Source organism: Gavialis gangeticus, unplaced genomic scaffold (genome assembly GCF_001723915.1).
Source record: "Gavialis gangeticus isolate Ggan-Ray unplaced genomic scaffold, GavGan_comp1, whole genome shotgun sequence".
Lineage (NCBI taxonomy): Eukaryota > Metazoa > Chordata > Crocodylia > Gavialidae > Gavialis > Gavialis gangeticus.
Window position 1 is genome coordinate 19,450,512 of NW_017728998.1, and position 22,115 is coordinate 19,472,626.

General features: G+C 43.1%; 1 protein-coding gene across 1 annotated transcript in view; it reads left to right on the top strand.

Moving 5' to 3' along the window:
• The window catches only part of WTIP (Wilms tumor 1 interacting protein), a gene marked incomplete at its 5' end in the record, with an annotated part of 135,527 nt that overhangs the window by 100,712 nt on the left and 12,700 nt on the right, over nucleotides 1-22,115 (top strand). The window contains 3 exons of the mRNA XM_019505278.1: nucleotides 3,112-3,179; nucleotides 17,282-17,344; nucleotides 20,663-20,793. Of these exons, the coding sequence (XP_019360823.1) occupies nucleotides 3,112-3,179; nucleotides 17,282-17,344; nucleotides 20,663-20,793 (262 nt within the window). The remainder of the gene's footprint in view (nucleotides 1-3,111; nucleotides 3,180-17,281; nucleotides 17,345-20,662; nucleotides 20,794-22,115) is intronic.

The following is a 22,115-nucleotide window of genomic DNA, read 5'->3' on the forward strand; positions in this document are numbered from 1 at the left end:
GGGGGTTTTTTCCCCCCCCCCCCCCCCCCCCGGCATCAGAGCCTACCCGGGATTTGCAAGGGGGGGGCGGTGCAGTCCCACCACCCCCTGCAGACTGGGCTGCATCCCCAGCCAGGCTTCCCCTCCCTCACCACCCACTTGTCAGCCAGCCCTCACTGCTCCAACTAGGGAGCAGAGGGGCAGGGCCAGCCCTGCTCTCTGGAGCACACAGCACAGCCCTGCCCAGGGCTGCAAAACATTCTGGGATGCTGGAGGACTGTATTTTAACTTGAACCAGGAAGGGGTCTGGGACAGGAGTCTCATACACTAGCTTGACTCAAATCAGTTAAGTCTGATACTACATTCAGCCAGGTTTCAGCCATTTTGAAACTGGTTTATGTGCACTGACCTTCTGTTCTGTTATAGGCTTCTGATTGCTTAAACTGGTTTATGTGCAACTTTTGTCCCTAGCCCAAAGGGTTACATGTTCAGATGAGAACTTTCTGCAGAGCTCATTCCTTAAATTGAGAATAAAGGGCTGTATCTTCATCCCAGTAGTCTCCCAAAGCACTGCCAGCCTTCACAGAGCGCCATGTTGTGCCTCCTGCCAGTTGCCCTAAGTGCATTTTCATAAGAGCTGGTTATGTTCTGGACCAGATCTTCAGAGGTCACTGGAAGGCATGTGTGAGTGCAGAACAGGCAGCTGCACTTGGTTTGTGCCTCTGTTCAAAGCCTGGAGGTTTATGGAACAGTCAGTTCAGGGGAGTGACTTGTTCACCAAGTCCACTGGGGGAAGGACAAGAGGAAATCAGCTTAATGTGCAGCAAAGAAGATTTAGGTTTAGTATCAAGAAAAAGTTTTTACTGCAAGCAGGGTATTTAAGCACTGGAGCAGGCACCCCTGAAATAGTGTGAAATTTCTTTCCTTGGAAGCTTTTTAAGGGCTGGTTGGATAAATAACCGATGGGCCTGGCCCTGGTATACCTGATCTGGACTCCGTGCTGGTGCAGGGAACAAATGACACTCAAGCTTAGTCCCAGCCCAGCATTTTCTGTCATCATCCCATGATTCTGTTTGCCTGCATGGACCCATTTTACAGAAGGGACTTCAAACAAGTGTCAGGAGTCTTACCACCTTTACCTAAGAAGGTCCTGATGCAAAGCTAGGGCGCAATACAACAGGTACATATAAAAAAGCATAACTGAGTCCACCTTCCAGTAGCCCTGAGACGAAGCAGCCTGGGAAATCTACAGCTCAGCAATCTGCATTTCAAGGAAACATTTCCCTCTGCTAACCAGTCAACCACCAGACAACCACATACAGCACGGGATTTCCCAAAAGGTCATCCCAGAGCCCAATTTGTGTATGCCACACACAGTTTCCCAGGATCACAGCACAAGTGGCAATGCGTAAAGGAAACTTTTAACCATTTTAAATAAGTCCTATTCTTTTATTGTTGTTTATGGGGACTTTGGAGAACTCTGCTCAGCAGCTCACAGTCAGTAGCCCTGAGATTTAAACTCCCAGTAGCTGCAGGCTCAGTAGATTCAGCAAGTTCTCACCCCCAAAGTTTGTTCCATCCCTGAGCCTGTGGCAGTCTGTTATTATACACATGCATATGTAGTATGCCTAGATATGGCCTTTACAGAGAGAATTTGTAAATCTGTAGTGTGATATAGTTATCTATATTGTACCATATTACTATAGGGTTTATTCTATATTTTAAGTTAGCATTTACACAGATGCTTTCCAGGAGGGACCATCTATAGCTGGGTAGGTATAGGGTGTGTTGCATTGTTAATAGGTCTGTGGTTTCAAGGAAGTTATTTGGTAGCAAGCATTTAGCCACTGAATCTGCATGGCTATGACTTGTGCACTGCAATTGGCTTTGTGTATGCAGTTCTTAATGGGTGAGGTGCCATCTGTTTACCCAGACTGCCACCTGTTAATAGCTTTATTGGTAAATTGTCCGAAACAAATCCCTAGGGATGAATGAAATTCACTGGAGATGAGTGAGTTGTGTCAGAATGAGTTTGGCTGTCAAGATCTATTTTTCTCACTTATGCTGGTTTTACATTGGTATAATTCATGGGCTTCAGACGTTACTCTGGATTTACATCAGTCTAAGTCAGAGACCTAGACCAGTTACATTTAAACAACTGGCTGAAGTAGTTTTTTTCTGAATTCCTTTGATTTATTGTATATGTTGAGACTGATAGATTATCTGGAATCTGGTTTATGTGTGGATGTATATATATTAAATCTAGAACTAGAAATGCACCCTTAGCTTATATGGTGAGCATATATGCTATAGGTATAGTTAAATACTACTAAGAGTAAACTCTGAATTTGAAACTGAAGTCTGTCCTTTCAACTCTTCCTCCCCCCACCATCACACATACTGATGTATTTTACGGCTGTCGGTTGCTGGTGCATGTTGGTATGTCATTCTTTTTTTTTTTTAAATACAGATATACTTTGAAAAATGACTACTATGTTTATTTTCCTTCTGGACCAAATACATTCCTGGTGTAACTTTTAACCACACCGGAGTTGGATCAGGTGTGACTTGGCTTTGCAGTGGCTTCCAAATCAAATGTACTTAATTTACCAGTAAAAAAATGGAAGAAGAAAAATATAAAGTGTGAGCTTCTCATTTATAATGCTATAACTTTGTACTGAAATAATCTCAGCCTCCAGAACCACTGACCACAAGTAGATATCTGCACTAGCGTCGCAGAGAGAACAGGAGCAAGCAGGAACCTGGGATATTAGCAAAGGCAGAGGTGTGAGGAGTTGTGTAAAAATAGTCTATAAATAACCATTCAAGTAAGATGGTTTTTCCATGTGCACAGTGCCTAGTCCAGCAGGACTCCAACCCTGACTGAAGGCTTTGGGTATTATCATCAGATAAACATCGAATGCTAATAACAATTAGAAAAGAAAGATGGGGTAGATACGAGGTTTTCCATGTTAGACTGTCATTCTCAAAAGCTCATTATGTCTTCTCAGACGCTCTAATGCACCCACCCATAAAATGACAACGTTTCTGTACTTGTACTTTGCTGATTGGATGGTTCTCAGTTTGGAAATGGAGTGTGAGGTACTAACGGAAAATTTTTTTTTTTAACAGGAAGAAGACTTCGAGGAAAAGCCTTCTACAACGTCAATGGTAAAGTGTACTGTGAAGAAGACTTCCTAGTAAGTAAGGTTTCAAGCACTGTTGCTGTTTGTTTATGAACTGAACGTGTTTCTCTTATGCTGGCTGATAAGCAGGGTGAGGTTGATTCACCTTGGGGCCAGTTTCTGCTCCTACTGAAATCAGTGGGAGTTCTGCCATTGGTTTCAGTGGGACATGATTGGCCCCTTACTCTGAAGTGGTAGCCATGAAAGCAAGCATCTAACTGCTCGCAAGCAGTCTCAAGTGTTCATTCTGAGAACAAACACTGGAGCTGTTCAGATTTTGAGTTCGAATTGCAGCTACAAACTTGCCAAGCCTGAATACAAACTCAAACATCTGGAGAATACCAATCATAACTAGAAGGGAGACTTGTTTGACTGTAGCATGTCATGGCTGCGTAGAACGTTGCATAGTTTTAATCATAACTGCGACAAACAGTGTGGAGCTGCATTGCGATTAGCTGAAAGCCGAGGAGCTAATTTTCTCTCACTTTTTTACAAGCATTGTACAGCATTAGTGGCTGAGCCACAAAAAATGGAGCATGCTGCTGAGCTGTTTTTCCAAAATGAAAATGTTCTTGCTGTTAAAAGAGAGAATTCTAGTACTAATTCACACACAAAGGGAATGAACTGATAGTGACAAGCTACATGTAATCACAGTTATAACAGGACAGCATGTTTTGAAACTAAAATTGGAGAGGACTGCAAAATGTTAGACTATGGGATGACAAGTTAAGGAATCGGTATGTTGGATTGACAATATCTGGTTCCTGATTTATTGAAATAGCATCCTTTTGCAGGCTCAAGGGCTGAAGATACATGTGTAATGAGTAGATTGAATGTATTAGTATCTTTTCAACAAAAACCTGCACCAAAAGCTTTTTAACAAGTAGTTTAGGCTGGTCAGATTTATTTCTCATCACAGCAATGCATTGAAGTTTAAAAAATCTCTACGATAGTTGTATCAGGCCTCTCCATGTGTCAGTGAACTCGCACACTTCCATCCTACATCACCACAAGTAAAGCCAGCCAGCAAGAAACAGGTATAATTAAAAAAAAATATAGAAATGTGTTAATTTGAAATTCATTACATTTTGGTTTTGTTTGTTTTTTTTTATTTTGGTGGGGAGAAAATTCCATTCCTTCTTCCTGTCATTTCCACCATTTTCCAAGAGAGGAATTTTCCCCAACACAAGGACACAAAATATTTCAGTACCTTTTACAAATATTTTGAAGAAGTACCAAATATGTTTTTGTTTTGAATAAGAAAGTTTTTGAGGAATTGAGTTACTTTTTGCAAAACATTGAAATTCAATCAAAATGCTACTTTTCATTCACTTTTCTGTTTTGGGCTGAGAATGTTAGCCAGCTACAGTCTCAGCCCCCAATTCCACCCAGATTCACTTCTCCTATAGTCCAAACATTTACTTATCCAGACTCAGACACGTACTTTATTCTGACTTTGTAATTTTCTTTTTTAAGATGGCACATTTTTTATCATTACCGATCAGGCCAAACCTGAAATCTTTTAGTATAAAAAACAAAGGAAAAAGCGCTTTTCATTTGAAAAACTTGAAGTTTCTAGCAGCAGTAGTCACTTCTAGTCTTGTTTCTTTTTTCCCAGCAAATTGCAATTTTCCAGTAAAAAATAAAAAAGTTGGCTTAGCTATACTGAGCTCTGCCTGTTCCATCAACCATTCGCCCCTCACCATGTCCCAAGAACCAATTCAAAGAGGGGGAAGCTTGGTAGGAGGTGGGTTGGGGATCAACTTCCTGCAACCATCAAGCTGTAGCCTACTCAAGGCTACTAAGTTATCAGCTCTGCTGACCCTTAATGGATCTGTAGGAGTCTCAGGAGAGAAAAGGGAGGCAGATTAAGAGCCTTGCCAAAGAGCTCCGGAGGCAGCAGAAGGAATGGCACTCTGAACCTGTCACTGCCTGTGCTGTAAACCTGTTGCTTCACAGAGTGTGCATCCTCCCTCGGCTTCCCTTGGCACAAATCACAACAGGAATGCAAGGAATTGCCCTACTTTCTCTGTGAAAAGGCCTAACCTCGTTGTGTGGTTTAGTCTAGAATTGCCTAGGTCTGAAGCTATGTATTACAGCGCAGACATTAGCCAGAGGCAGGCAAAGGAAAGGGGAGCCTTCAAGTCTGTTTGCAAAAAGGGTCATTTTAAATGCTGCAGACTTTTAAACCATTGAACAGATTTACTCCTAACTGCTTTGAAAACTCTAAGAATATGAGCCCGAGTCTGGCACTGATGCACAGTGCTTTTATACTTAACTCAGAGATGTAATCTCCACAGTAAATGTCAGTCTCATAGCAGCCTTAACTATGGGTTCCTTCCTCCTACCTCCAGAAGAGTGATTTTAGAGCACTTAGGGAAAGGGCAAACCCTGCATGGTGAGGTGATTTGCTCCACTTCCCTCCCAGCGTGCGATTCTTTGGCCCTGTCTGGGTGTTGATGGGCCAGGGGAGGGGCCTTCCATCATCCTGCTGAAATCAGCTGTCAAATTTGGAATAACCAAATAACTGGGAGCCATTTTGAGATTTACTGCTAAAGTATTTTAGATTCCAGGGGCACCCTTTGCCCTGTTCAGCATGGGAAACCCAGCCTAGGAGGCAGGTGGTGTAGCCCCAGAGGTTGTGTTGACTAATAGCTGTCCTGCAGCAACTGCGTACAGGCTGCCTCAGCCCAGCATCCTGGCCCTGCCTTAAGCTTTCTGCACGGGGGTTTTCTCCCTTAAATGCTGTGAGACCCAGAGCTGCAGATCTAGCCAAAGTCTGTCCCCAGTCCTGTGTTATAAATAGATGTTTAAAAGGAGATTATTTTAGGTTGCCTGAGACGGGGAGAGCAAACAAAGAGCCTATATTACAATTCTAACCAAGGCAGCCAAATGTTGTCTGCCACGAGCATCCACTCTCAACCCCGCTTTTGTTTGCAGCCTGAACAGCACCACAGGATGATGCAGTACAAGGCAGTCCTCTTGCAGCTTCCTCCAGCTGCAACCTTGCAGTTCTGTAATCACATCGTCCCGATACACTACAAACTGAACGTCTTGTAGGGCACAGGTACTGCAGCTGCAGCAATCAAGGCAGGGGTGGGGTCTGAAAAGCACCTGCTGTTCTGGGCCCAGTAAAATTCACATAGTAATAGCTGAACCTGGCATCGTGCAGCCTGCACAGGGACAGCAGCATAGTATTGCCATTGTCTCCCAGAGACAGATGCGGCATGTCAATACTTCATTGCCCGCAGTCCCTCAGAAGTAGCAGTGGTATAAATGACCCTTTCCTTTGGCCTCTCAGCAAGAGATACAATGATGGGAAGCAGCTGACATACAAATATAATGCAAATTAGGGTCAAGGGTTGAAGTGATTTAAGCCTCATTGCCACCTGGAGAAGAACCCATCACAGTTCTATCCTGAGCATGGGGGGAGGGCAGGGGTAGCAGAGGGGGTTGTAATTCCTGTGCAGCTTTCCCTGTCTCTTGTCACCTCCTCCACACACCGTTTCAGCAGCTGCAGATGATGCCTCCTCTTCTTTTTGTCCCATACTGTGGAGATCTTTTGAGGCAATAAACCCTGAGTAAGAGGTTATTAAGAAACAGTGCCCCTCTTGGTAGCCACAGCAAATAGCAAATGAAAAATGAGATTTCAAGGTGTTGGAACAGTTCTTACGGCAATCCTCCCAAGTCAGACACCCTCTGGGAAAGGTTAGTTGTAGTCTGCTATTTTGTAATAATCTTTAGAAAACTAAAGTAACTGGAACAGCGTGGATGCTGCCATGGTGCTGCTCACCTCACGTACTTGGCTCTGTGTTCTTTAAGTAGAGCAGCATCTCTAGAAGCAGAGAGTTCTCAGACTCTGTGGCTTGCACAAACCGGCCACTTGAACTTACTCAGTTCCTTATCCCTCCTTCAGCAGAGACAGCTGAGCCTTTTGGTTCTCCAAAGCTAATAAATAGAGTTTATTGCAACTTTGTGGATTATGAAGATGAGACCATAAATACTGACGTTCTCTCTGATCCGTGTGAGCATTGGGAACTTCTCGTCAGGGCTGGGCAAGCAGCTCCTGCATTCTCAGTCTGGCATTTCCAGTGCTGTTGTGCACTATGACGTGCCAACACTCTGGGTATCTGCCTTGAAATCCCAGAGGCAGCTGCACTTCAGGGCTGCAGTGATCCTTGGGCCTGTTCTCAGAGGAGCTTGGCACCTATGGAAGCAGCAAATAAATGGCCATGTTTTCAGAAGAGTTCGGCATGGTGGCTGCTAAGCTTCTCTGAACATCTGTCCAAGAAGCATTGCAGTGGGAGTGGCTCATAGTTGAACATTTGAAAATCTGGCCCTGAGCTGTTCCGAAAAGCCAGCTGATAGTGCGCAAAGCATGTTGTAGAAATGTAGACATTAATTATTAGAGCCATTTTGAGCAGACTCTGCTGCACAGCCAAACAGAAGCCAGGGCCTAGGTACACCCAGCTTAAAATTTAGCAAAGCACGTTCTTCTAATAAATAGTTTCTCCACATGTTTGGTCAGAGCGAAGTCCTGGATTATTTTTCTCTGAATTGGAAATTGCTATTTTGCTCATTCCTTCCATTGAAGAAGCGCTAGAAGCCACCATTGCCCACAGTGGGTGGACTTGCTGATTAGGCAGAGAGGAGGTGAGGGGTTAAATAGAACATGGATGAATGACATGGGGAACAATAATGTTAGAGCAGGTAATGTGTCCTGTGCCAAGCCTAGGACTGGCAAACCCTACCAAATGCCTCATTCTGCTTCTGAGCGCACAGCTCTTCACTGCAAACCTGCCTCGCGCTGCCTCGGTGAAAGCTTAAGCCTGTATCATCTTGGTTAAATTCAGTAAATGAATTGGATGAAAAATGTATATGCTTCTGCTTCCTCAGAAGGTGTTCTAGAGACAAACTAATCTCCAGTTTCCAGTGGAAGCACTATAATATAAATGCAAGGTGCTTTTTACTGTAAATTCACAATTTTTTTAACTTTCTTTTATATTGATTTTCCTTTGCTTCCAGGGAAGATGCAGTTCCTACTTACTTCTTCCTTTGAGGTAGCAAGCTGAGCCGTTTCCAATCTTGCCTCTCTCCTCTTACGATAGTTACTCCATGAAAGGAAACAAAACAAATGACCATTTAATCCCCTCCTGAAAGCTGTTGGGGCACAGGTGGCTAACAAGCCAGATCAGGGACACTGTTCTGGGTGAAGTGAGTGAAAAATCAATGCCTCCCTCCATAATAAATAATTTGAGTCAGATGGCCTTGGTCTATTTTGTTGATAAATTGCTATATAATTAGAGATGAAGGAAAATAGTTCAATAATTTAATCATGACCATTTTTTCTTTCCCTTTCAGTGTTTAAATAACACACAGAGAAATTTTAGATGAATGATTGTTGTTCTTGGCAAAAAGAGTTGAAAAATGTCACCAGTGCATTCAGAATCTGAAATGGATTATGTCCTCTTGCCTTCTTTCAGATAGTGCTCCCCTCTCTCTCCTGAGATAGCCCTGCTTATTTTATTGCATGGAGATCTTGTGGCAGCTAAGAAATGAGAAAATTTCCCTCCTGGGATATGAGATGGAAAATGAGCCATGTGTGACAGATATTAGTTATGTGACTTAACGTACTCCAGGAGGGTACAGATACTATGGCAATGAAGGCAGTAGAAAAGCCAGTTGGAAGCAGCACAAATAACACTGCCCAAGCTAAGGTTGCCTGACATGTCCCATCAGAAGACCATTTTTTCAGTTGCTCATGATGTAGCCAAGCTTAAAGCATTTAAGATGGGTACCTTCATGGCAGGTTTCTGCCTCAAGATGAATTTCTTGGAAAGTTTCAGTTAAAGCAGTTCAGTTATTTCTATAAACAAAATTAAGGTGAAAATATAAATTCTTACCAACATTTCATGGAGAAACGTTGGGTGGAGTAAATGCACAAGAGGACCAGTTTCAGTTTGCGAAGGCAGCTACAATTCTGGCATGTCCTAACCTTGGACTGTTTGACTTTGCAACTTCAGGGATGTTCTTTTACTATACAGTAGGGTTTTTTGTGTAATAAAGAACAGAGGACTCTGTCATATGTAGGGTTAGTTGAGACCAAGCATGCTATACATATATTCATAAACAGATAGATGCATGAGGCAGTAACTGAACAGTTTGACGCAAGATGAAGACTTGTTTCCACAGCAGTCAGTGGAAAAACTCCCACTGGCTTCAAAAGGAGCAGCTTTGGCTGAGCAAGGCCAACATGGGATGGGGAGAAGGAGAATGGAAACTCGCACCCAGGCACAGCCAGACAGCTGTACATGCTTCAGGGCGGTGACTGTGATGTCGTTTGTTTGTACGGTGTCTATCACAATGGGGCTCCAACCCTAATTTAGGCCTCTGGGCACTACTGCAATATCAGGATATAATAAGACACTGTTCTTTGCAGCTTTTGCATATGCTCTTTTCCAAGCCTGGCAGTGTGAGAAAAGGCCCATCCTGCTTGCTGGGGCCCTAGGAAGATAGTTTTTATTTAGTGTAATGGAAGCTAATGTCAGCTGGAGTCAGAGGTTTGATTTTTCCATCACAGTGAGGCTAAATGTTGTTAGCTGTCCCTTGAGAGGTGAGCTTTTGGATTTGTGCATGTCAGAAAGCCCCATCTCTGTTAACTGAGACTCACCCACAGCAAACAGACTCCTTTTGAAAAGGTAAATGGTAAAAGCTGAAGCCTGTTAACTTCCCATCTAATGGGAGCAGTGGAATAAACATAGCTCTCGATAAGTTTAAGACGGTCTTATTTGCTTTTAAATGCTGCCTTTCAAAAGGAAATGTGCTGTTAAAATGAACATTCCAAGTATAAAGCAGACAGACACGGGTGTTTATTGATATCTTCAACAGAATAATGGAAAGAGGGCTTGGAGAGGAGATTTGCTGCAGTGTTCCTGGCATGTAATGGTGGAATCATTGTAACAGTGGAGTCCGTAAGCATCCTGAAGCCCTGTGGCAATTCCACAGAGAAAATGCTTACAGGATCCAGAGCATGATTTGTATTCTACACAAACAATTGCACATTCAGGGAACTACAAAGACAAGACAGCACTTGGGTTAAGTATCATTATGGCACTGAAACAAGGAAAACCTAGTGTATGATACCTTGGTGTTATCTCTGTAGTAGGGAATGTGGTAAAATAACTTATACTTCCCCCCTCCAAACTGTCCAAGTTTTTTGTTAACAGCTTGCAAGGTGCCAGCAGTCCTCGTTTTATTTTGTGAACTGATTTGAGTGCATGAATTATCAGGGTATTTTGAATTTGAAGGCTGTGTCATATCTAGAGATTTGGTCCAAACTGTAGAAGTCTTCAGTGTCTTGGGGTATTTGATGCGATTATTCTGATTCAGTCCAGGAACTGTGGATTTGTTTCTTCATCCAAAATCCAAGTCTGTGCAGAGGTAGCTTTTGTTTGGGGTCATCATTACTAATGATCACGTGATATGGTTGCACTGTGGCTTGAAGGTGGCATATTGAGATTCCACTGAAGTCTGTGGCAAAAAGTCCATCAACTTTAAAGAGACCAAGTTCGCATCAAAGGAATACCTACTAGACTAGGACAGGGGTGGTTGTTGTTTTAAGGGTGCCATATGTAAAAAAACCAAAACAAAACAAGGGTCCGCATCAGAGCGTTGGCCTTGCGACTGGGAGAGGCAGTGGTGGACACTGACAGCATTTCACCAGTAGCAAACTGCATGCCTGCTAACTGAAATCTGAGCCTTGAACTCTGAGACCAACTACAGTCCAGCAAAATCTCCTAAATCTGTAAAAGAACAGTAACCACAGAGTGCACTGATCTGAATAATATGGTAAATGAGTAGGGATAAATGTCGATAAGGGTTGGAGCTCACCAAGACGAGTTCGGCATTGCCTGAATTAAGATAGTTGTTAAACTGTCCTCAGATTTGATTGCCATCCATCATACCCCATAGTGAGCTTGCCTCATGGTCGTTAAAGTTGTGAATATTTAAAGGGGGATCCCAGGAATGATCCTGTGGGAAAAGGCAGAAAAGACATGAGGCCATCATTATGAAATGGTTCTTATAGCTGTCCTGCACTTGAATACATTTCTGAGACACTGCTGGACAGTGTAAAGTCAAGCTCGTCATATGTCTTGTGTCCTTTCACCAACCCTCCCTTGATCTATTCCTGGTCTTAATATCATACCAAACTTTATATTTCACAAGCTGAATTGCACTTAAAAGTGCACTTCTAATTGTGTTTAGCTCATGCCAGACCCTTGTAAGTATATCATACTCATCATATTTTTCTGTTAGGGAGTCAAAAGAAAGGCTAGCGAGAAAGTAATGGATTGAACCTCTAAAATAAATGCTCATGTTGGCTGCAGTAGGTTTTGAATTGAAATCTCCTGACCCCTGTTTTGAGTAAGATCCAGATTTGTTTTTAGTTGCCCAAATAGCATACGACTAGCAGCTGGGTAGTCAAAGAAAATGAGTCTACAGCTGAAGCCAGAGGTTATTCACTCTTTATGAACACAGGACAATCTGGCTGTCAGAAAATACTCCTGGGTCAAAAGCTTTGGCCCTAATTTTATTTCTACACAGTCATTATTCCGGCAAAACTCTTATTGGTACCAGTGGGATTTTACCCAAGAAGGAAGAAGTCTGTTGGTGCACAGAGCTCTTCTGGCCTCTGCTTCATAAGAGGCCTCACTGCTAAGGCAAAATTCAACCACCCAGGAAATTCCTGATTTTCTGCAAAAGTCCACACACAATTTGAACCAATACTCTTCTGAGCAGTGCTTAGCTTCCCTTCTACCCTAGCCCTCCCCTGCCCTGGCAACGTCCTTCTGGCAGAAGCCAAAAAAAGGAAAGGGGCCAATGTGAGTGTGGGAGCATGAGCCCCCAACATGAGCCATGGAGATAAGGCACCAGGCACATTAAAGGACCTTGCAGAAGATTCAGGACACTGTTCCAGATGGTTCAGCCTGTATTTAATCTCTGCCACCTGCCATGAGCATCTTAAAGCCTGAGAGGTCCTCAGTTCATTCAGCCCAGTTTAATAGCTTTGTTTAGTTGTGTAGAAATAAAGGCCATCTGCATAAAGCAAAATTTTACATTCTTTCCCTCTCCTGATGTGATTCCATGAATTTCTTGCCTTGTTGTGTCCCATGTGCTAAGGGTCCCATGCAGAGTGCAAACAATAAAGGAGAGAGAAGACAGATGCTCTGCTAATGGGAAACCAAGGAGAAGAGAGTCTGTGAGGGATTACAGGCAGCCTGGGGTTGAAATACATTATTAGCTTAGCGCCCAATTCAGAAATGAGTTTTCAGACTTAAATGCCTGAAGCATCTTGGCAAAATCTCCTGGTTTCTCCTCTCAAAGGCCTTTTAAGCATGAAAGAGGAGGAATCTCAAGTCCAGGCCGAGTGGCTCAGTGTAAGCAACTTTTGCGGTACTGAATCAGAAAGCGCCAGTGATAAAAAAAAGCTGATATCACTACAAGGCACCCAGAGTATCTGCCAAAACCTAACCCATTGGACCTGTTAGCACAGGCTTTTACCAGGTTTTTAAGACCTCCATTCAAAGAGGAAATGGGTCTGTAAGAGACTGCGAGGGCTTTGTTTTCAGGAGGAAAGCAGTTTTGGGTTTTTTTTGTCTCAAGTACACAACAGCAGGGAAGCAGTAGCATCCACTCCACAGGCATGGCTAGGCATGTTAAGAAGTAGCAGCAAGTCCTTACCAAGACCTGACAGAGAGGCTAAGGTAGAAAACTGGGTCCTGAAGCTTTTTCCAGATATACACAGTCTCTTTTGAAGCTTGTGCTGAAAGTATCTAAGCTTAAAGGATCCAAAGTAGCTGAGTTAAATGACTGATTGTAGCAAGGATTGTAGCATGTTTTCACAGTACTTGGTGGCATTATCCCTCATGTATAATTGTCCATTATATGCTCAAAATACATTGTTAATTTATTTAAGACATATTTATTGCACAGCAGGCAAAAGAGTTCTTTAAACTGGAGATCAGCATTTGGGGGCACTAATGGACCTGATTTTTTTTCCATCTAAAGAAAGGCAACTGGACAAAAATCACTGGAGATTTCTGCCTGTTTGGGAATCATAGTCTAGTGACAAGCAAACAACAGAGTTCAGCTAGCTAAGCCTTTTACTTTTAACCTTGAGCTCTACATCTCCAGGTCTCCCTTTAAAATATCTACATATTTAGACTCCTAAAATAATCTCGTGATTGTTACAAAGGCAGTTAACATCCTGAAAGCTGACAGTCAGTAAGGAGATAAATATGGGAGAAAAAGCTTGAGACAATCGAGACTGCAGAACAAATCACCTGTTAGATGCCCAAGAGCCATTTGATTTCTTAGTACTTTGGTACCTGGTGTCTTGTTTTAAAGTCACAAGTAAAGGATCATGCCTCAGTCTGAGCTTTATATTGCAAAACTTCTCTCTGTTGGTTGAAAACTATTCAGTATTGCTGGCATTTTAAAAAAAAAAGTGAAAAGCAAACGCACTTCACTGTTTTAAAACCTCTTTCTAGTAAAGCTGGGCACATACTGTTTGTAGGCTCCTGTAAGTACATTTCTAGTGCCAAATGATTATGTATATTATTTGTTTGTCTAGGGAACAGTAATTAAAAACCTCACTGGCAAGCACAGGAAACCCAAACAAAATAGTTCAGTGGTTTTAAGATGGTAAAAAAGACACTGTTATCATTCACTGGTAAAGAAAATGCAAAGTAAAAACTGCCTCTTTAGGGACGGCCCGGAGATCAGACAGGCCTGGGCAGTAGGAGGAGCCAGGGACTGGGGTTTGGATCCCTCTCGTGCTATCACGTAGTGATATCACCCTCAGCGCCATCATCCCAGAGTGATTCACCAAACTGAGCCATTGAACCTTCCAGCCTTCATGTGAGGACAGGAACTGTCCCCATTTCACAGCTAGGAAAGCAAATGCAGGATAAGATTTAAAAAAACACTTGGAGATTGTCTAATTGCTCCCTTGGGAACTATTGACTTCAATGAGATCCAAGATAAGCCAGTACTGGAATATACCTTTGGCAGAAGCCACACTGTCTGCATGAAAATGTGAGGCCTGTCAAGCTCCTGGTGTTTTGAGACCGCCTGCTATTGCCTATCATGCTGTCTCCTGGTACTCCCCTGTCTCAGTTCCTCAGGTTAGGGACCATGTTTTTGTTCTCTTTCTGCACAGCACCTGGCACAGCAGGGCCCTGGTCCTAGGAGATGCAGTGTAGGACAAACAAGCCCATTTTTGCTGTTTTCTACCTCTGTTTTCTCACCTGCACTATGTGGGTAATACTACTTCACAGGATGGTTGTGATGCTTAGTCTGTAGCAGGGCTGCTTAACCCCCAGCTCATGTGCTAAATCCAGCCTGTGGATCCAGCGCATCCAGCCCATAGAGCTCCCCAAGGGTTAGGAAATTTGGTAGTTGGGGGAACAGTGGCAATTAATACTACCACTCCTCCCCTGCTGCCAAATTCTCAAGCCCTGTGCAGCTGGGCCAAGGGGCCAGGCCACAACCCTTTTCCCCCCATGTGGTCGGTTCAGGGCTGCACTGCCTTTTACCCACCTCCATGCAGCTGGATCTGACCCATGGAGAGACCACGCTGCTGCCTATCCATCCCCAGGGCAAAAAGATTGAGTACCCCTGGTCTATATGAAGCACTCTGAAGAGAACAGATGATGAGTAGTGCCAGCTCTTATTCATCTGTCAGAGGATTGTTTATTTTTTACTTTATGCTTCTTAAATTCAAAACTTTGTACAACCAGGGCTGGAGTTCTCCAAGTTTAGGAACGAAAGAAACTGCGCTGCAGGATGGAGTTGAATGGTTGATGCACAAATGCCTGGAGATACCTGTTTATTGTTCAAGGGTATTACAGCCTCCGTTGCGCTGGTATAATGTAGAAAAAGTGCTGTCGGGATCAAAGGACTATCCCTCTGATCCATCCCATCAAGATTCAAAACACCAGGAGAGACTTATCCAAAACCCAACTCTCATTGAACCAAAAGCTCTCGGGCTTTTTTGGATCAATGCTGAAATCAGATAGATGTACAGTATAGCAGCGAAGAAGGGTCACTTTGCCGAGGCAATAAAATGTTGCATCACTTGGCAGCGTTTTCTTAAATCGAGTAATCCAAGCTCATGTGTTTTTTTCAGCGCACAACTCCTGTTTAAAAATGAACAATGGTTTTAATTTAATGGGTTTAGTCATATAAAGAGTGATTTTTGTATCAACAAAACTCTTCCCTCTGGCGCACAGTGTAATTTATGGCAATCCAGCCTGCAATAAATGACATTAGCCAGACCGCTAAGCTATTTGGCTCTTTGGGAATACTGTTCCTTGTTAATCAATAACTGGGTAAATGCTCCTTTGCATTCCTTATCAAATGACAGCCAGATGGTCCTGGTAGATTCATGCTGACAAGACTGGAGAATTAGCTGGGTTTATGCTATTGTTAATCCTCAGCTGTCTGTTCTGCCAGGACCTCCCCACCTGTTTCCAGAAGCCCTAAGGTCACAACCTTAGGAAACAGTCTGGCCAGATGGTCATTTAGATACAGTGGAAGTAGGGAGCATCCCTGGGTAGCAGGGTCTTGAATGAGAAAAACAAATATTTTGATATTAAAGGAATAAACATGGGGGGGAGGATCCTAACCAGTGTGCTCAGTACTCTAGGCAGTTGCACACAACTGCCATTACTCAAGGTAGCAAAACATCTTCCAGAAACATCAGCGTAACTCGTGTGCATGTGCTTCTCCATGCATGTTCCTGAGTGCCTCGGGGGTTGTTTGTTATTTTTAAAACTTTTAAGTTCTAAAATGTGTGTGTGTGCGTGCGTGTATGCATGTGCACGCACAGTCAAGATCATGTGCTGTGTTATCCAGTACATAGGCCAACTTGCCTGTGTTAATATGTCCTGTGAGGATTGAAATAGCGTGCTATTAAATAACATGTTGCATGTCCATTGCAGCATGGGACAGATCTCAGTTTCTAATCATTTCTGATAGGCAGTAGCAATGACCTTCTTACCAGTGTGCTACCTACCTGGAAAAATCAGGGAATAAATGACTAAAAGGGGAAAATGTGTGCTAGATTAGTTTGACCCTGTGACCACTAAATCAGTGGAACTTCCCCACTGACTCCAGGAGGGCCTGTCAGACAAATGACTGGATGCAAGGAGGCATCAGGCTGGCCAAAGTAGCAGACCTGGGCTCTGGCAGAGAAGCTGTGGTTTGGCCTTCTGGTTCAGGCAGCACCTACAGGATACCCACACTTTTCAATCAGTCTTTTTTCATAACCCCAGTAGTTCAAATAATCAAATATCTAGCTTGCAACATCGTGTAAACAACTGGACACCCAGTCCTGTTGAGTGGGAAACATGCACGCACAGTGGCCCATTGACACATGGCTGCAAAGGGCCATGGTAGAGTGCCGGACTACTGCAAATAATAGCTTAAAAATTACAAAGCTTCGGTCCTTCTGGCACCCTCTGCCCCATTGCCTATAGGACAAATGTTTAATGGGTCAGTTGTTAGGCCCAAAAACTTTGGCAGTCTACTTTACAAATCTGCTTCCCTGTTCCTGTCTGTTTTTGTTGGCCAAACAGCATAGGATGAAATCCTGGTCCCATTTAAGTCAAGGGGAGTTTGGCTATGGGGAGGTGTACAGCTTTACCTGACATCTATCTTTTTGTAAGTAGATTCCATCATGCCAAAGAGAACGCTAAAAAAAAGTGTGTGTGTGTATAATATCTCAAATTTAAGAATGCACCTGTGCCCAAATCATCCTTATTTTCTGTGTTAACTACATGCTCTGATCAGAAGGCAAAACTAGCTCCAGCCATTTGAGAACAGAATCTGAGCATGTTCAAAGTTCAGTGTGAAAGCTTTTGAATCAGTCTTCCAAGAGCATTTCACACCAGGCCATAAAAAAGTACTGGAGCCAGCTCAGTGTGGCAAAGTTTGTTTCATCCTAGGTTAGACAGAAAAACAACCTAGCATTTGTGTGACAAGTATAACTTTAGAAAGCAAGAAAGGGCAATTAGCAGTTACTAACAATCCCTTCCTTTCTGTCATTTGAACAGTATTCAGGTTTTCAACAAACAGCAGACAAGTGTTTTGTATGTGGACACCTCATAATGGAAATGGTAAGAAAGCTAACTCAATAATTGTGGGATATGTTTCTTTTGATGTATTTTGAGTGTTGCAATGTTGCAACTTCTTTGCTTTTTTTCCCTTAATCAAGCTATACCCTTCTCCCCATCTTGCCAAGGGCATTTTTATCAAGGAAGCATCACAGTTCAAACAACAATGAATTCACAACAGCAATCCCATTAACCTGAGTGCAGAGAGCAGCTGTTCTGACTGAGAGTTCCACCAAGTCTGGGGGAAATGGGGAAAATGTTGATAGTGAAGCAGCGGGAAACTTTTGTAGGCTTTAGTATACTTTTGTAGCCTGTAAAATATAGAACTATTTCACAGAAAAAGCAGTTAAAGAAAAATGAAGGCTTGCTTTGTCAGCCAGCAAGGCAGCAGGAGCACTGCCTCGTCAAAGGAAGCATAATCTATTGGCCATTGCAGGAAGTTCAGGGAACAAGAGCTCTATTCCCAGCTCTGCTGCTTGCATTGTGCCTCAGTTTCCCTACCTGTAAAATGGGATACCACTACTTTTCTCACAGCAGCATGATGAGGCTGTGTTTAATTACTGTCTGAAAGCACTGGAAAACAACCAGTAGTGATGTAGGTTATTACTTTTGCCAGTTAGAGAGAGAAACTCCCAAGGAGGAAAAATGCTTCTTCAGGCACAGCCCTGACAGTGGCCAAAGAAGATGGATTGTTTTCTGAGGGATGGGAACTGCAATAAGAGTCTCTCCTGCAGACCCTTGAAAGGCTCCTGCTTCCCCATTGCCTCTGATAAAATAAATTAGTTCCTTATGTAAGCCTCTATTCTGTATACTCACAGACAGGAATGGCACAGTCCATGAAGTCACCTATTGATATGATGTCTTTGTTAATGAGCTTGGCTTAGCAGCTGTGGCTTGTGGGAGGAGACTGGCTAGAATATGTTTAAAAAAGAAGTACAAGCCAAACACCCTTGATGCAAACTCAGGGTATGAATTTGGCCAATTCTCCTTCAGAAAAAAAGCCCAAAAACAAAAAAAGAAAGGGATAAATTGCATGCTAAAGACTTCTGTCAAATAGTATTAATAAGGTTTTGGTGTGTTGGTATTTTCCTCTAGCTTTAAAATATATCTGAGTGTTAGTAGTCCTGAGTAAACAAAAAGCTTTTGCAAACTTGGTTGTTCAGTAGGAGTTGGAATGGAAAGTTAGCTACTGAGGCTTCTGGCTTGCATCCTGGTACCACTAGCTGGACAAGGATATTGTTCAGTTTAGCCCAGGAGCAAATTCCTAGAACTGTCTCATGCTGGGAGGGAGGAGGGTAGTCTGATTTGCATGCTTAATTGCAGCATCCTAGGCAGGAGTCCATAATATCTAGTTTGGTGGAGTTCATGAGCTGGGAGTTTGGCAGATGATCATCAGCCCTTTTCCATGAACAGAGGGAAATATTGCTGCAAGATCTAGTATTTAAGTGGTCTTCATCTGCTGATTCTTTGTGCCCCTCCCCACTAATGAACAGGCAGACGAACATGCCTGTGCAGTAGTAAGAATCCTGACTCTAAGGCCACAGGTGAAAGAACAGTCAGGACTGTGATCCCACCCTAATTTGGGACCAGTATCTAAGCTGCTCAGTAGTTGAAGTGCAGCTGACTCAGTTGTAGTCCTGTATATAAAATATCTTCAGAATAGGTCTAATATGTATGTAATCTAGAGTTGTGATAGAAACTCAGATTAACAGAGAGATTGAGTCATTTCTAACCATACAGGCCAGACTGAATGTGACACCCAGTCACTGGCTTGACAGTTTTTCCCATGTAGTTTATAATTTTTCCTGTGCCCTGCTGTTTGTTTCCTGTGGATCTGAACAGTTCACCCACAGACCTGGATGAATATTCATCTTATTAGCAGCTCCAGAATGAGCTAAAATGAATGTGTTGGCAGACACTATCTGAAGTCACCTTCAGAAGGTGACAGTCGCACAAGGAATTTTACCCTGCGTTATGTAACCATGGGAGCTAAAGGCATCATGTGTAGACTCCCAGGGCTGTTCCATATAACTGAGTCTTCCTGCTCAACACACTAGAGCTAGAGTTGAAACTGCCATATTTTCCTACATGTGATATGCCCCAAAATACAGCGCACACAAAACCCCAAGAAAGAAAAAAAAAATATCTTGAGGTAAGGGTGTATCAGAAGTCTGAAATCTCTGGAGTTGGGGGCTCAGGGGCTAGGGTCTGATCCAGCATGCAGTGCTCAATCTGACATACTGGTGTTGGCACCTTACTGCAAAGACTACACATGGGGTCCAGCCTGTGCATGGATTGGACTGAGTACGCTGGGTCTGGTTGTGGACAAGCCCCATACGCTGTCCCAATCTGGCACACAGTTGAGGATAGGGCTGACCACAGGTCTGGAAATTTGGTGGCAGGGGGTTAAGGAAAGGGAGGGAGCAGTGGTAGCATCAATTGCCATGGTTCCCAGAACTGGCAATTAATGCTGCCACCAATCTGCCCTCCTCCCAACACATGCATACAACTTCCGAAGTTCCTCGCACGAGGAGCCCTTATCCTTGCATATAATACACTTCAATTTTCCCCAGCTGGTTTGAGGTGGAAAGGTGCAGGTTATCTGTAGGAAAATATGGTATTTATTTGCCAGGACATGGGTTACTGAAAACTTTAAAGCCTGACTGACTGTCAGTCTCACAAGCCCGTTAAGAGTCTTTGGTCAACAAAAATTAACACTAAACTTGAACAGCTGGTAAAGAAAAGCAGATAATGTAATTGTTAACCGTTACTAAGGAGTCAAGTTTACTGAAATGATGTGTTTGAGTCATTCTTTTTCATAGATTCCTAAGGTTGAAGACCAGAAGAGACAATTAGATCTAGTCTGACCTCCTGTATATTATAGGGCCCATAATTTCAGTTTCCCTGGTCTTGAGCCAGACAGCTTGTGTTTGGCTGAAATGTATCTTCCAGAAAGGCTCTGTCTCCATTTGAATTTGTTACATTGTTTTACTTTGTCAGCACATCCATTCTCAGTTTTTTCCAGCCTCAGACTCTTCCACCTGTAGCTCAGGTAGAGGCTGCTTTCCTGTTATAAACCCAGTTCTCACAATCCCCTGCCCTCACCAAGAACCCTGATACAAAATGCATTGAAAACAAAGAGAATCTTTCCGTTAGCTTCAAGAGGCTTTGCAGCAGCCCCTTCGCTAGTGGTTCTGCAGAATGAATGTGTCCTCCTGACATGCGTTTCACTGCCTCGGTTGAAAGTCAGGTGATTGCTATGTATGGGGAATGTCATGCTGAACATGCACCAGCTCATTTTGCTGTCTGCCTCTCCTTAAGATTTTACAGGCTCTTGGAAAGTCATACCATCCTGGCTGCTTCCGCTGCGTAGTATGCAATGAATGTTTGGATGGAGTCCCGTTTACTGTAGACGTGGAGAACAACATTTACTGTGTCAAAGACTATCACACGTAAGCATAGATCCAGTCCCTGCATTTGGAAAACTCCTATGTTGGAACCTCTTTTCAATCAATACAGAAGATCTGTGGAGGGCCAGTGCAGTTGTGTCCCCAGTCCTCTCATCTCCCAGCTCTGATACTTTGTGCAGGTTATGGACTGCGTGTATGTGTACCTGCTGATGCTTGCACCTGGCCTAGCAGTAGCCTTTGCACTACTGACAGAAGCTGTTTCTACAGTGGAAACTGCCTCTGGCCATTGCCGATGACATTGGAGCTTATCTATTCATTCTTTGGGAGGAAATTGTGTATTAGATCAAAATGTGGCGCATGGTGAGGATGGTTGTTCAAGAGCCCCTTGTTAGAATTAAACAGAAGCATAGAAAAACATTGTCAGCAATACTGCTGCCCCTCTCCCCACCCTTGCCTTAGTCCCCAGCAGTGTGACTGAATCCTGGCTGGACAGTGTTTTCCTCATTAAAGGGTGGCTTTTTTTTCCCCTGCAAGTGCCATGTTAGATTTAGCAGCTTTACAAACAAACAAACAGATCCAGAGCCTGGGCTTCAGATAACCTAAAATAAATCAGAATTAAACTATATCTCAGAACATGTGAACAGGAAGACTGCTGCAGTCCAGTCTTGTATTTCACAGTGTTTATGTGCACTGCTGTGCTCCACACATTGAACAGGTCTCACATCTCATAATTTGGGTGTATTTCCTGATTAAATATATTTTTATTTTCCTTCCAAATTTCTAACCCATGGACCATCTATACTGAATAAGTGATGAGTCTCATGCTGAGCATGCATTTAGGAATAATGTTTTTCAAACATTTGAAGATTATAAATCGGAAAAATCGCCAACTATAAAAATGTCTCTTTTTATCTAGCTTGGCTGATCGGGGAGGAAGTAATGACACAGCTAGGGTTAGAATTACGTTATCAGCATCCTTATGTCAACTCTGAATTCCTCTGAGGGGACTCCCCTCTGCTCCAGGTCAAAGAGAAGGTGAATGCTCTTAGTTGATGTTAAGTTGATAACACAAACCACGGGCCAAATCCTGCATGGGCTCAGCTAGAATAGACCCTAGCACCCCTGAATAAATGACATGTTCTCCCCAGCTCAGCTTCATTGATCAGGAGAAGAGTGAATATTAGCATAATGGCTATAACAGTTGTGATCAAGAAGAGTTGACCTTTATTGTGAGCAGATGATTTTTGGGGGTGGGAGTATGGTTTGTAACTGTTAGAGCCATAGTTGCTAGGGAAAGTTGTTCCAAGTCCTAAGGTGAAGGAAGGCCAGAATACACTTAGCCCTGTAGTCAGTGTCTTACTGAT